This window comes from Nuphar pumila, chromosome 3, assembly GCF_984573655.1.
Source record: "Nuphar pumila chromosome 3, dmNupPumi1.hap1.1, whole genome shotgun sequence".
In the NCBI taxonomy this organism is placed as follows: domain Eukaryota; kingdom Viridiplantae; phylum Streptophyta; class Magnoliopsida; order Nymphaeales; family Nymphaeaceae; genus Nuphar; species Nuphar pumila.
Window position 1 is genome coordinate 116,872,375 of NC_143251.1, and position 15,953 is coordinate 116,888,327.

Here is a 15,953-nt window from a genome sequence, read left to right on the forward strand (position 1 = left end):
AATTTGGTCGGATTCAGGTTGGAATCAAATCTAATCTGGCAGGTCTTATCTCTCTTCCTCCCCCGAAAATCAATGGATTTTAATATTTTACCCATCTTCAGTAGATCCAAAGTTGCCCACGATGGCTAGGCTCGGAAAACATCTCCAAGTTGAAAAGAGGTCAGGAGTTCAAAACCCACAAATGCACGTCCCTTGCAGCAAGGCTGAAGATAGGTGTATTCTATGATGGGGAGGGGCCCAGGGGGGGGACCTGGGGTATTAACAGTAACAAGCTTGAGGTGTTTTTTCCTGGTTATTCAGAAAAAACCAAAAAACAAAAAGCAGATCCAGAGGTTTATATCTCAACTCAAATCGGATCTGAATCTAAAAATGAAACCATGTTTGCAACCCCAAGTAGGGCTGGTAAATGAGCCCAACAAAAACCCCCAAAGGGTTTGGTGTAGTGGAGGGGGGGCTTGGCCACTAGACTCATGAGCATCAGCTCTTTGCAAATAAGAAGGGGTAAGGGCATTATGTCCCTTGCTTGTGCCCAAACCAGGCAACTCTCTGAGAGCAAGGAGTCCGCCACCGGTTTACATCACCGGGAAGCCCACCGGAAGTACAACAAGCATAGCCAGCACGATTAGGTTTCTGATCCCTGAGCTGGTTTTTTGGTTCCTCATGAAAAAAAAAATGAGCCAAAAAGAACCGAATAGGGCATGTTCAGGCTTGGCTCATTTACCAATTGGTAGAGCTTGTGACTCGACTCATGTTCGTGTTTACTCGAGCCCAGCTCGAGCTTGGCTCATGAAAGAATGAGACGAGCCTAACACAAGCTTGCTCGTGTAAAATAACCATGTTAACTGTTATATTCTAATATATAATGTTTATATATCACACCTTAAATTATTTGTAAGATTTAGGATTACAAACTGAAAGGGCTTTAATTGTGGATCTGATTTACCATCAGAAGTTTTCAGGTACACTGGTTTCTCCTAGCAAACTCAGCCATTAAATAGAAAGCACAGCCAGCCAACCCGGCCAACATGGTGATCTTCTTCGGCATCCTTCCTCTGTCCTTCCTAACCACCAAGGCCTCATATATGGGCCAAGAGTTCACCACAACAAAGCCAGAGATGAACAACTGAACAAACATATCCTCCACAGCCCCTTGAATCACTGCTCTAACTGCACCAACTATCAGTGTGACCAAGCTGATTACTGCAGCTGCAGAAATGGTGAAGAACATCGGCGAAGTGTCTCCGAATTCAAACACGCCTTGTTTGTATCGCTTCGCGACTTGATCATCTGCAACCTTGCTGGTTATGTTGAAGACAGACATAGAGATGCCCATATGTTGCAACAAGTACTCAAGGAGGCCAAAGGGGAAGCAGGAGACCCCTTTGATCATCCACATCCTTTGATCACTCCACCACCTTGCAAGTGTACCTCCCTCCATGATGTAATCAATCATGTCTTGACCATAGGAGCCGAGGAAGAGGTAAGTGTAGAGATAGATCCATGGATCAGATGCCTACAAGAAAAAACATGGTGTCAATTTTCATTTGCTAGTTATGCAAAAAGCTGCTTTTACTATCAAGGTGATATTGCTGAATAGTTCTCAACTATCCCACTTAATTAGTGAATAATAATGTCTTGAAAAGAGTGTCCAGTTCATGAAATGATCCAGGTTTCTCATTTTTCTTTGATAATGAAGGAACCACCCATGTAGGGCAGTAGGGAAGGATTCATGGTCTCAATCGTTCCTTTGTCAATCGCCCCCTTGGATGTAAAACCTTAGGGATGTAAATGGGTGGGATCCAGGATGAAGGTTTTGCAATTTTTGGCTGTTCCAAATCCTATTTCGATTTGAATCCCCATGTATTTAGCCCATGATTCCTATCAAACAAATTATGCTAAAATATATCTATGGCTATGTTTGCAAGCCTTGAGTTAGCCATTGTGTTGTGGTTTCCACCATGTTCCTATATTCTTACTGTTTGGGATCAGAGGCATTGCTGAAAGGATGTCTTTGGGACTGGTGCTGGCAAGCTAACACCACATTTCAACACCTTTCACGAGAAGATGTTTTTGGCAACTCCATCTCTCAATATCACACATTGGCAAAAAATGATATTTTTGCAACAGACTGAAATCTTGTTTCCATCCCTTTGTAAGGCTCCCAAACATAGCCTATGAGTAGGGGGCAGAGCCGGACCTGTAAAGAGGCCAATGAGGCTTGGGCCCCTGGGCCCAAAAAAATTTTAGGGGCCCATTTTTAACGCCCGAGCTCCCCTATTTTATTTAATATAATATAAATATTTGAAATATTATATTTATTTAATGTGAATGCAAATTTTATTGTTATTTTGATTCTTTAAAAAAAAATCGGAGGCGCTGCCCCCGAACTCCTACTATTAATAGGGGGCCCATTTTTTCCCTCCGCCTCAGGCCCCATAAAACACAGGTACGGCTCTAAGTAGGGGTGTCAACGGGTCGGGTTCGGTTCGGACCAGGGTAGAACCATATACCTGGATCTGATTTTTGGGTATGGTATCAGGTCCAAACCCGGGTCTAATCAGGTCCGTTATAAAATAAACCATACCCAGACCCGATAAGAACTACATGAACCAGACCCAAACCTTATTTTTTATCATTTTTACATTGAAAAACTTGCTGATCTTAATCTAAACTCAGGTCAGGCCCGGGTCTGGTATAAAATTTCGCAAACTATACCCGGATCCACGTATTAATCTGACCTTCGGGCCCCAACCCAAGTCTTAATCGGGTCTTCTTATTTATCATCATACCCGGACCCTATAGGGTTTGTTCCTGGTAAATATGACCCGTTGACACCCATGAGGTTTGATTGAAAAAATGCAACCTACAACCATGGTTTCTACCATATATATATATATATATATATATATATATATATATATATATATATATATATATATATATATATATATATATATATATATAGAGAGAGAGAGAGAGAGAGAGAGAGAGAGAGAGAGAGAGAGACCTTAGGAAAGAGTGGTAGACCAACAAGGAGAGCAAACTGTGGGAGGAGGGCGTAGATGATAACGGGTATGGACCACAGTGGCCAGAAGGCATAGTGTGCGTAGGACAGGGCATTGATTAGAGAGGCCCTTCGGGTGCCATAGGTAAGAGGGCACTTGAAGCAGGAGAAGGACACTTCCAGCAGCCCCACGCTCCACCTCTTGCACTGTCCCATCATGTCATTCAAGGAGATGGGGAAGTCGGCCACAAAAGATGGCTCTGGTGGATTGCAAAACACTGACCGCCATCCCTCACAGTGCAGGTCATAGCCTGTGTAAAAATCCTCAACCAAGGACCCATACCTAAATCCAATCTGTAATTAAGCATAAAAACTTGTTAGAAAGTAAACAAATAACCGTTCATCCCAAGGAATGTCCAAAATCTAGTACCAATAATAAATGCATGGAGTTTTATGCTGGCAGGATAGTGATGGTAAGTATGGCAGGCAGAGCCAGTGCTGCTATAGGTCTATGATACTGGGGTGGTTTCTGGGTGTAAATAAATAAAAAAAAAACAGTCTATATATCTTGGGCTGGGTAAGTGATAGTGCCCATGGGATACCCAGCCAGATGTTCAACCCTAAGTGTGAACATAACCAATCCAGTGAGATCCAGGTCAGGCAGGTAATCAAACCTGGTTGAACCTTGTGAGAAATCGGGTCTAATCCAAACACTTTATCATTTCCACGTGAAAATCAATAGTTTTGAATGGTTGAGTATCACAATGAATCAGATAATCAAAGATTCAAGTTTCGTTGGTGAGATCCGAGTCATCTCTGGATTTGGAACCAGACCACTCTCCAGAACTTAAATACAAAGCCGGGTCAAGCATGACACACCTCATATCTAACTCATTTCTCATGCCTAAAATTAATGCAAACATATCTATAGGTAGAAGTTACACACAAAGAGAATAGGTAGCCGGTATCTATAGTGTTCACTTATGAGTAGGGGTGCACACGAGCCAAGCTTAGGCTCAAAAAGCGCAGCTCGTTCAAAAAAATTTGTGTTCAAGCTCGGCTCGAGCTTGAGCCTGAAAACCTAATGTACAAACTTGGCTCGGCTAAAGCTGAGTTGACTTGTTTTAAAAAAACAGTTTTCAAACATGTGTAAATGGCCGAAATTGACCCCTGCTCCTCACGCACGAATGCATGATGCCCTCACCACTTGGGTGAAACGACCTTTTGCACTTTTTAATAAACAAATTATATATGTTAAAATTAGTCATTATATGACTGCATTAACCGAGCTTTATCGAGTTTCAAAGTTTGATCAAGCTCTGGCTCCTTTACTTACCCAGGTGAGTTCGAGCCGAGCTCAAGCTAGCTCGGCTCTTTGTGCACCCCTATATATATATATATGTGTGTGTGTGTGTGTGTGCGCACTCACGTGTGTGGGTGTGTGTGCGTAAGGAGAGGGGCGGAAGGGAAAAATATTTGCTAGTCTCGTGGGTAAGAAAATCCTAGTTGGAACTCATAGGAGGATGTTATTTTGAGCAAATCTAATCTCAAAGATGTATTCAGCATGGTAAGAATGGACCCTTAGACTATATTTTCTCGATTTAAAAACATAATTTTTTGAGGGTTCAAGATATTGTAAGCTATTGATTTTTGAAACCCTATATATATATATATATATATATATATATATATATATATATATATATATATATATGCTATGGTTCTCCCGGAGCACCTACTCACACGAACTAAAATGTCATAGTTGTGGTTGTATCTTCTCAATGTACTCAACATAGTTTATTTGACAGGAATCATACTTTGGATCATGTTTTTTGGACATAAAAATAGGATTTTTAAGTCATACAATTTTGATACATTGTGAGCCATTGATTTTTAAATGTCTTAAAAAACTACATGTATACATTAATCACATATCCAAAACTTATCTTATACTAAATAATGCTTATAGATCATATCTATAGGGTCTGATCAACAAAAAAAATCAAGAAATTTGAAAATCTAAAGCTTCTATCATCATTACTATATGAGTGTATGTGTGTGTGGATATGGGTAATACCTTTGTGCTAAATGAAATATGCTTAGGGGTGTAAATGGGTCAGGTTTGGTTCAAACCCTAGCCTCGATCGGGTCCAAACTCGAGTTTAATCGAAGTAACCATAAGAGAAACCATACATGAACCCGATAACATGAACCAGACAGGGCCATACTCGGTAAAACCATATTTTTATGGTCGATTTACTAGGATTCCACACCCAGTACATGTGCTTTCAATGAAGAAAATGATAAGTGGAGCCTAGAAATTTTACAATGATCGTGCAATGTTGATTTTTTGAACCTTATAAAACCCCACCCATGTGTTAGAATAGAAAACTCCAAGAGCTTATCCATATAAAATCAAATACATAGATCACATCCGTGCCGTAAAAAATTAAAAATAACCTGAAACCCATTTAGCATGTGTCATGGAGCATGCATGTATTACCCTGATATATATATATATATATATATATATAGAGAGAGAGAGAGAGAGAGTAATTAATGTGTTTCTTAGGCTCTCTTTTTAGTTAGGTCTCGTTAGGACCCCTTCAAAAATCGTAGTTTTAAGTAACTTTTTTCTCAATTCTAACACCATAGATGTGATCTACAGGTTTTGTTTAGTGGGAATAGACTTTTGGATCACCGGAATCTGACCTGTATACAGGTTTTTCTAATGATCCAAAATCAATGGCTACGAAGGTATCAGTTTTTTCCAGCTCATAAATATATATTTTTTCATCAAAAAAATATGATCCAAGAGTCGATTCCCACTAAATAAAGCATGATAAACACATCTAACGGGTTCATATCTATCATAAAACACTTAAAACCTATGGGACAGAATGAGAAATGGGGCCTAATATGTTGAGTTCTATATGTGGGCAATGCGCTCCTCCAGCCCACCTTCTCGTTCTGCTCCATTCTGCCCCCTCAAAAAATATCTTTTTTGGGTTTTTTTCTCACATCTAACACCATAGATGTAATTTATAGGTTTTGTTTAGTGGGAACTGGCTTTTGGAGACCTGCATACAGGCTTTTTTGGTGATCTAAAATCAATGTCTATGAAGGTATCAGTTTTTCTCGGCTCATAAAATTATATTTTTTCGTCCAAAAAACATGATCTAAGAGTCGATTCCCACTAAATCGAACAAGCTAAACACATCTAATGGTTCAGATCTATCATGAAACACTTCAAAACTATGGGGCAGAACGAAAAATGGGGCCTAATATGTTCAGGGCATACATATACTTACAGTGGAACCCCATTCAGTTCCTTGCTCGTAATTGCACCCTGCAACATGATGAGCTTCTTCCATGGTTACCTCTGACCAAATTGGCTGTCTACCTTCATTCTTGCAGGAAGAGTTTTCCAGTATGACTTCCGGATGTGGTGGTGATGAAGGGTTGCCGGCGAAAGCTCTGCGCTGGAAAAAACACCCGGTGCCGAGGTAATTTGGGCCTTGTGATCCATCCATACCCAAAGGATTGATCTGAAACAGGCGCTTATACTCATTGCCATAGATGTCATTCTTGTTGATGCCAGGGTAGATCTGGGGGAACTGCACGAACGCGAGATCAGTGCGTAGAGCTGGATCGAGCAAGAAACATAGAGCTCGGCAGGGTGCGACCGGATCGTTCGAGTACATGTCGCAATCCAGGTTCAGAAGTATGGGAGCATTGCTCATCACAGATGATACTCTTAGCTTCACAATACAGGAACAGTTATGTCAATGCTTTGTAGTCACAAGTGTAAAATATGCTACTTAGTTTGTGGATAAGCTATGAACATAATGCGTATCACTAAGTCTTAGGGCACGTTTGGCGAACCTGTGAAATGATTTCTCACATGAAGAAGTAAGACATATTTTCTCATGGAGAAAGCGCTTCACAGTGTTGCAAACATGCGATTCATTTTCTCTGGGCAAGATGACCAAAAAAGGCATGCCATTTTTAGGGTGAGAAAATTTACCTATGAAAGTTTTCTCCACCCTTCACAGTCTGGTCCCTGATTAACTAGCGTAGTTGTTGTTTTTTTTTATTCATGAAAAGAAAACTTGGGCCAGCCTCCCCATAATGTATCGGTTACAGAACTCATTCTCGAGTTTTCTCAGCAAGGAAAATCTCATGATATATTGAAATGGTTTAGTTTGTTTTAAAACATATAAAACATATCCAATTGCTTTCTTATGTTTTTAACTATAAATGCATCAAGATTTTTTTTTAAAATCTTGGTACACTTGTAGTTAAAGTTATAAGAAGAATAATTAGAGGGAAACAACATAAGTATAAAAAACTAACGAAATCATGATAATGTCGAATAATATTGCCATGTATTGAGAATATGTGAGCTCCAGAAAATCTTGTGAAATTATCAGGATTTTCACAGCTAGTAAATATTGTGAATAGTGAGGTATTTTCAAAACCTCATCCCTTTCTATTCCTTGAGAAGCTGGCCTTGGACAACATTTGTGATCGACTATGTAATATACAGGAACTAGTGAGACAGGAATCCTTGGATATAGCAAAGCAAATCCAGTGTTCTGAGCAGAATAATTGTATTTTGTCCAATTAGGACACAAGACCACGCCTCTGGGTACAGACTCTAATGTAGGTTGGGCCAATGAGTTGTTTTCTCATTTATATGGGAATCAGAATCAGTACCCTTGATGGGAGAGGGTGGTGTATGTTCCCCCTGGATGATTCACTGAATCCCACGTCTGTGTTCGGGACTTTGAATGAGCACCACGTATACAAGAACATGAGGCTCGTATTCCCGTGTATGTTGACATCACTAAGCATTGGAATCTGGTGTGGTTGCAAAGACTTCAGTACCCTTTCTTGCTATTCTTCTCATAAAGTGATGGTTTGAGAAAATGACAAAAATGCCTTTCATTCAAAAAAGAAAAAACAAACAGTTCAAAAAAAGGACAAACATGTCCTCCATCCAGAAAGTCGAGGATGATGTTGACTCTTCAAATTCTTCTTCTTCTTTCTCCGTAAAACACTGTAAAACCCCCTCTCTCTCTAGAGAAGAAATCAAGGGAGGCAAAGAGTTCTCCCTAGAGAAGGCCATGAACATCAACCCTCTCACTCTCTCTCCCTTCTCTCTCTACTTCTGTGCATATCCAACAGACGATCTTATATTGCTCCATCAAACACCGACTGACTTGCACACTGACTATAGCAACGTTCAACTTGATGAGCTGTAGAGCTTGATTCATAGTTTTTGCCCTTATAGGAGGAGGGTTTGGGGGCTCCTCCCAACGTGGATAGCATCGTTCAACTTGATTCGTTGTAGAGCCTGATTCAGAGTTTTGCCCTTACAGGAGAAGGGTTTGGGGGCTCCTCCCAGCGTGGGTAACATCATTCAACTTGATGAGTTGTGGAGCCTGATTTAGAGTTTTTGCCCTTACAGGAGGGGGGCTCCCCCCGGCAGCGCCCTCCGGACCAAATTTTTTTGGGGCCTTGCAACAGCGATTTGTAGTGTTATCGGGCTTTCCTACAGCAATTTGTAGTATTTTTTGGTCTCTAACGAGCCCGCAAATCGCTATAGCGATTTATAGTGTTTTTGGATCTCACTATAGCGATTTGTAGTATTTTTTGTAAATCGCTATAGCGATTTATAGTGTTTTTGGATCTCACTATAGCGATTTGTAGTGTTTTCTGCAAATCGCTATAGCGATTTATAGTGTTTTTGAATCTCACTATAGCGATTTGTAGTGTTTTCTGCAAATCGCTATAGCGATTTATAGTGTTTTTGAATCTCACTATAGCGATTTGCAGTGTCTTCCATAAATCATTATAGCGATTTGTAGTATTATTTAGTAAGCAAATCGCTGTAAATCGTTAGCCGAATTAGGATCAACTTGTCACGGTCATATCTCCCTAACCGGAGGTCATATTCCAAATCCATAAAAAGTGGGGTCTTCGTTATTGAGTCTAGTTTATTTCTGTAAATTTTCAGTGATTTATATTGTTATTTCATTCCCCTATTTAACTAAAAACCAGACCTCTATTATTCTGTGTTATTTGAGTTGCACAACACCATTCTCGTTTGACATCCACATCTTGATTCTGGCATGCTCCTTGCTGGATTTTCCATTGATTTCTTTCAACCTTGCTTGGAACAAAAATATGTCTTTCTCACCACGATACCCTGTGCATTTTTTGACCATGACACCCGGGACCCATGCCGGGGGAGCCCCCGGACCCCCCTCCTGTAAGGGCAAAAACTCTAAATCAGGTTCCACAACGAATCAAGTTGAACGATGCTACCCACGCTGGGAGGAGCCCCCAAACCCTCCTCCTATAAGGGCAAAAACTTTAAATCAATCTCCACAATGAATCAAGTTGAACGATGCTATCCACGCTGGGAGGAGCCCTCAAACCCTCCTCCTATAAGGGAAAAAACTCTGAATCAGACTCCACAACTCATCAAGTTGAATGATGCTACCCACGCTGGGAGGAGCCCTCAGAGCCCCCTTCTGTAAGGGTAAAAACTCTGAATCAGATTCCACAACTCTTCAAGTTGAATGATGCTACCCACGCTGGGAGGAGCCCTCAGACCCCCCTTTCTGTAAGGGTAAAAACTTTGAATCAGACTCTACAACTCTTCAAGTTGAATGATGCTACCCACGTTGGGAGGAGCTCCCAGACCCCTCTCCTGTAAGGATAAAAACTCTGAATCAGGATCTACAACTCATTTAGTTGAATGATGCTACCCACGTTGGAAGGAGCCCTCAAACCCTCCTCTTGTAAGGGTAAAAACTCTGAATCAGGCTCCACAACAATCAATGTGCAGGTCAGTCGGTGCTTGATGGAGCAATGTATGATCTTCTGCTGGATGTGCACAGAAGCAGAAAGAGAAGAGAGAGAGAAGGTTGATGTTCATGGCCTCCTCCAGGGGAGATTTCTTTCTCGGATAATCCTGCAGTGCAGAGACTGGGTCTTAAATAATCATCTTCGGGGCACTTAAGTCTTTACAACCACTCCTTTTCAAGAATCGTCATTTTTTTTTGCACCAATGGATAAGAGGGTACTTAAGTCTTTGCAATCGCATCAAACTCCAACGCTAATTAATGCTGACAAACATGGGGATATGAGACGCGCATGCTTACATACGTGGTGCTCTTTGGGACCCCGAAGATGAGATGTAGCTAACTCCCCTGTTCGGGGGGGGGGAACATATAACCTGCTTCACCATGGATGGTAACAGTGGACCAACAACAATAAAATGCAGGCCCCATCCCACTGACACAGCTGTCATATTATTGGTTTCTGTCACATAAGCAATCAGTTAAACAAGTCCTGGATCCCAACTAGTGGTTCACTCAAAAGCCATCTTCAAACAACTCATTTTGAGCCGTCCATTTTAAATCCTTCCAGTGTCATCCATCCACACTAGGGACGACATTAAAAAACAATAAAGTGAGGCCATCTAAGGGATGAGCATCTTTCATGGTCTTTTCAGTGACGTTTATCTTGAGATGAACGGCATTCAAGGTGCCCCTGATAGTAATACTGTCAGGCGCCTCATTGTTCGTCATTCTAAGGTTTTTTCAGCTGTCTTTGTCATGAGATGGTAACACTGCCCGGTGTCATTATTGGTCTCATGAGACTTTAGGTACTTAAAATTACTATTGGTCTCATGAGACTTTAGGTACTCAAAATTACTAGAGCCCATGATTAATACCTAAGAGCCCGTTTGTCTGTCACGGAAAACATCTTTTTACCATGGAAAAGTGGACTTTTCCTGTGAGGCCCATATCGTGGATTTGTGGTGCATGCAAACAAGTGAATTCCCTTTCCGCAGAGAATTGCTCGCCTCAGCCTGCTTTCTACGCTGCATTCCCAGTGAAAACAAAGTCCGACGGAGGGTGGTTGGACTTTGTTCCAACTGTAACACTTTTTTGTGATTTTTTATGCACGGAAAGTGTTACCCTTCAACACAAACGCCTTAATTCTAAAGGGGGATCTAAAGAGACGGCAGACACTATATAAGTGTTAAGCTAACAACGGTGAATCTGCTTCCCCCAACCCACCATGACCATGTGCCTGGACGTATATCATCAATAGTAGCATCATTCACTGACATCATGAACATAATCACCAGTAACATCATCATCATCATCATACTTTTGTACTTACCAATGCATTGAGGGCTCCAGCCTTGAAGTGGTGATGGCAAGTCAAGCTCTTTTGTCTTGACACGTAGACCAGGTTGGGCATGACATGCCCCCATAGCATCCATATCTTTATCTGTCCCTATCAACACCTGTCCAAGAAAATTTAATAGACCTGTGAGATATCCTAAGGAAAAAGAATTTCAATGATATATATATATATAAATATGGCCCAGTTGTGCTAAGGAAAAAAATAAAAAAATAACAAATTTATTCATTCATGACAGCTCAGTTTCTCTTGCAATTGGGCCATTGCGATTCTGGGTTGGATATTTAATTATATATATAGAGAGAGAAAGAAATAGCTACGTGATAAATGGTTTTTTTTTTCAGTGTTTTTTTTTACAGTTTTGACCACATAAATATGTTTGGCATGATCGATTTACGAGAAATTCACACCTGAATCATCTATTTTTATGAAAAAAATGATATTTGGAGGCTCAAAAATTTATAAAGATCTTATACAGTGGATTTTTCTAACATTATAAAAACTCACCAATGTGTCATCAAACACCTCAACAACTAGTCCCTATAAAATCAAGTACATAGATCATATTTGTGTGGTCATAATTTAAAAATAAAATAAAAAAAACATAAAAAACCTATTTAGCATGTTTATTTTACTATATTTCATTTAACATGTACCTATATATATATATATATATAGATGTTAGACCATGATTCATGTCCAGCACCATAAATTTTGATCATGCTGGACCAAGTTAGAACCTACTTGAGGTTGGATCTGGACTCTTGACTTGTTATGGCCACACAAAATGTCTACTTTTGTTTGATTATAGGGGTCAATGCTCCATATCACGTGGCCATCCCAAATTCATGGGATTGGTGGTTGTGCTAGCAAGCGACATAATTCAAAGGACATTTTTTTAAAGGCAAGTTGGGGTTAGGCAGACCCTACCAGTTATACAATGATAGCATTGGGATTTGAACTTGCAACGTCCCAACACAAGGAGACGTGCACTAGCTGTAACGACATGTTTTACTTTCACGGTCAAGCTCTCATCCAAATTCCCTCTATTATTTTCCTAGGGTTCTCATTTCTATGACTTCAGTGTGGAATACCAAGACAATTTTGGATTATAATTTTTTTATCATTTTTGTTCCATTGCCCGAACATAACAATCACAAGTTCCCATAATTTATACCGATTCAGGTGAATCCACCGATACCTATTCTCAAGTGAATTGTTTCTAAATTAGCCAAACTTTAATTAAAAAATATAATGTGTCAATCACAACATAACACATGTTAAAGCCATTAAAATAATATTAAAAATAATTTTAAACTATTTTATATTTATTAAAAAATAGCCGATTCAGGTTAGTATGGTATCGATTTTCTGGTGATACGATCCGATTCAGACCGATACCCACCGATACTGACAATTGTGATATGAGTGGAGATGGGCCATTTTCAACTAGATCCTCTCAAGGATGTTAACAAGTTCATCCTCAACTCTCATTTTCATCTTCACTCTCATCTCCTCTCCCAACACCAGCTCCCAAACATAAAATTAATGAAGGTGTGTGGGGCCCATTGGCACAGATGTACAATTTCTAAGTGAGATATGCATTGAATATAAGTAGGGGTGGCAATTGGGTCGGGTTGGCGGGTTGGCGTGTCAGCATACCTCAACCAAACCCGACCCGTTTATTAAACGGGTCGGCTGTGGCAAACACGAACCGACCCATTTAATAAACGGGTAACCCGACACGACCCGCCAACCCATTTAATAAATAGGTTGGGTCGGGTAAACGGGTTTTCAGGTTCGCGGGTCAGGTTCGCGGGTTGACGGATCGGGTTGGCAGGTAAGCAGGTTGGCGGGTCGGGTTGATGGGTCAGGTTGACGGGTTGGCAGACTAGTTGGCGGGTCAGCGGGTCGGGTTGGCGGGTTGGCGGGTCGACCCAACCGCCTAACCTGTTTATTAAACGGGTCAGGCGGGTTGGCATACCCCTAACAAGAACCCGACCCGTTTAATAAACGGGTTAGGTGTGTCGACCCGTTTATTAAACGGGTTCATTTTTTCCAAACCCGAACCGGCCTAAGAGGCGGGTTGGCTGGTCGTGTCAGGTTTTGCCACCCCTAAATATAAGCATGGATCGGTTGTATACATTATGACTTAATCGGCTCTTAGATTGTTTAGTGCAACAGTAAAGTGGTGAGGTTGTCAGCATAGATTTGAATCTCCAAGTCAGTCACTTATTTATTAAGGAAACAGTAAAAGAAAAAGAAAAGACCACATTGAATTAAGGAGAACACCACATTGGATGTGGCCCCTTGATTTTGTCTTGTATTAATAAGATTGGGACAATTCTTTGATCCATATTATGGAATCTAGGGATATATATTTACCCTGGTTACTATGAAACACCTTTGACCGAAGTAACATAATGTTGCAATATATGTATAATACAAAGGTGCTTGATTAAGGTGTAGATATATTTTTTAGTTAAAGTGCTCCTTAATTTTTGCTTATTTTGAATCCGATCCAGATCCGAATCCCCATGTATTTAGCTGCAAGTCAAAACTAAGGAAAACATTTCCTTGTGAGTAGGGGAGAGAGTCCTCGTGGAGAAAACACAAGAACTGCCCTCAACCCATACTAGGGACGTCAAAAAAGAAGTTTATTTATTCCCATTTTCAAAAAAAAAAAAAGGTGTTCACACGTGCACACATACACATGCAGAGAAAGAGAAAACCTCAATGAAGGTAGGATGATCCTTGCGAGTAAATCCGGCCGTCCACTTGTTAAAAGCATTGTGATCTTCTTCATTGGTAACTTGATCATCGGACACATCCCCTCTTTCTAGTGCACTTTCTACCCTCTCTTTCATCTCCTCATACATGGCCTTCATTAATGATTAATTAAAAAACAATCAACTTTGGGATTATATAGTTGCTTAGGAAGAATTAAATAAATAAATAATTAACAAGAGATCGCACCACACGTGCTAACTCTAACTAATGTGATCTATATTCTTGGTTTAAAGGAACCAGCTCTTGAATGATCCTATTGCGATATATAAATATGATTTTTAAGGCTTGAAAATCAATTGAATTGAATTTTTTCATAAATATTCAAGCATCCAAAAATCATTTTTGAATCAGAAAAGCATGATCCAACAGTGGATTCCTAGCAAATGGAACAATTTGAAAACATTTATAAGTTCAGATTTGCAAAAAATAAGTCATCTAAAATGTCTAGTTCATATTATTATAGTATTCTAGTGGTATATATATATATATATAGGAAAATGGTCCGTGCTAAACCCATTTGGTGCTAAACCACGTGCTAAATGAGTTTTTCGGGCTTCTTCGGTGCTTTTTATGTAGTTTCGGCTCCATAAATGTGTTGGGCACGGTCGATTTACTAAAAATCCATACCTGATGTGTTTTTTTATGAAAAAATGATGTTTAGAGTCTCAAAAATTTGCAAATATTTTGGACCATTGATTTTTCGAACTTTATAAAAACCCACCCATGTGTTGAAATCAAATGTTTTAAGAGCTAATTCTTATAAAATCAAGTACATAGATCACATCTGTATGGTCAGAATTTAAAAATAAAATAAAAAGCTCCAAAAACCCATTTAGCACATAATTTAACATGGACCCATATATATATATATATATATATATATATATATATAGAGAGAGAGAGAGAGAGAGTGTGTGGTGATGGAATATAGCATGATAAGTATAGGTTAGTGTTGGCAATTTACCAAATGAATTTTATCAAGTAAGCCAAGTGTCGACTACAAGAGGGTGTGTGTACCAAATGGCTCAACCACTAACTATTGCCAATTGTGCTGACAAGCATATGATGCACAAACAAACACAGAATTTACCTTCAAGTCCCTCCATCCCTTGAGTGTATGCCCGTTGTTACTTGCACTAGTGAAATAAGCTTGTGGGTTCCTTTCCTTTATCCTATGCTCCTTGCAGAAGGGTATCCATCGCTTGGCAAACCTAGCAGCCTCCATGAAAGCAAAGAGGGTGAGCTTGGACCCGCCGTCGTCGGAGACATACACCGAGATCTTGTCGGCAGGATAATCAAACGCCATGACCGATAATGCCGTGTTTGCGACGTCGATCGGGGGCTCCTTGTAGGGATCAGCAGTGCATATAAAGACGTCAAGAGCTGGCAGCTCGGCTTCAGGGAGCTTGGCCATGAGGTTCTCCGGGAAGGCACGGCGCCGCACCGGGGTCCAACGGAAGGCTTGGCAGAGGATCCACATCAAGGAGAGCACAAGGTCTGCAAGGGTGATGGTGAGTAAGGAGGTGAAGGAGAGTATGGTTGGGGCTTGGATGAGAGAGAGGAGCCTGTTGTAGAAGAGGATAAAGAGTGCACATGTATAAACTACAGCATGGAAACGGTTGAACCAGAGCTGTGGTAGTGTTTGGATTGTGTGTAGTGAGAGATGTTGCTTCTCCATTGCTCACACACACACAGAAAAAAAAAACACAGAGAAGGTGAGAACTGATCGGGCCTGTGGGTGTATAGATATAGACGTGTGTGTGTATGGGAGAGAGAGAGAGAGGTGGGTCCGGGTTCAGATCCAGCCTCCACTAGGCCATATGTGGAAGAGGCCTGCCTGTGTGATTGGATCTTATCCCTATGGTGACAATTAATTTAAGAAAATATCCCTATGATTCTCATAGAACATATTTTCAATTTGGGAATTGTT

The 15,953-nt window shown here is 40.4% G+C and overlaps 1 protein-coding gene across 1 annotated transcript; it reads right to left on the reverse strand.

The window, feature by feature from the left end:
* Positions 1–856: 856 nt before the first annotated feature.
* Positions 857–15,734, reverse strand: LOC149843413 (cellulose synthase-like protein G2). Its single transcript, XM_090000907.1, has 6 exons — positions 15,114–15,734; positions 13,945–14,115; positions 11,210–11,326; positions 6,316–6,765; positions 3,008–3,358; positions 857–1,513 (listed from the first exon to the last, which is right to left on the reverse strand). Exons 1-6 carry the CDS (start codon positions 15,699–15,701, stop codon positions 956–958), a joined length of 2,235 nt encoding a protein of 744 aa, XP_089857033.1. The 5' UTR covers positions 15,702–15,734; the 3' UTR covers positions 857–955.
* Positions 15,735–15,953: the final 219 nt, after the last annotated feature.

What these genes read in the sequence shown, in the direction of transcription:
- LOC149843413 (XM_090000907.1), bottom strand. Translation starts at nt 15,701, where the DNA reads ATGGAGAAGCAACATCTCTCACTACACACAATCCAAACACTACCACAG. An exon ending in AGGGATGGAGGGACTTGAAG is followed by an intron (nt 14,116 to 15,113) that starts GTAAATTCTGTG and finishes TCATTAATGAAG; the next exon opens with GCCATGTATGAGGAGATGAA. An exon ending in GTCTACCACTCTTTCCTAAG is followed by an intron (nt 1,514 to 3,007) that starts GTCTCTCTCTCT and finishes TTTTTCTTGTAG; the next exon opens with GCATCTGATCCATGGATCTA.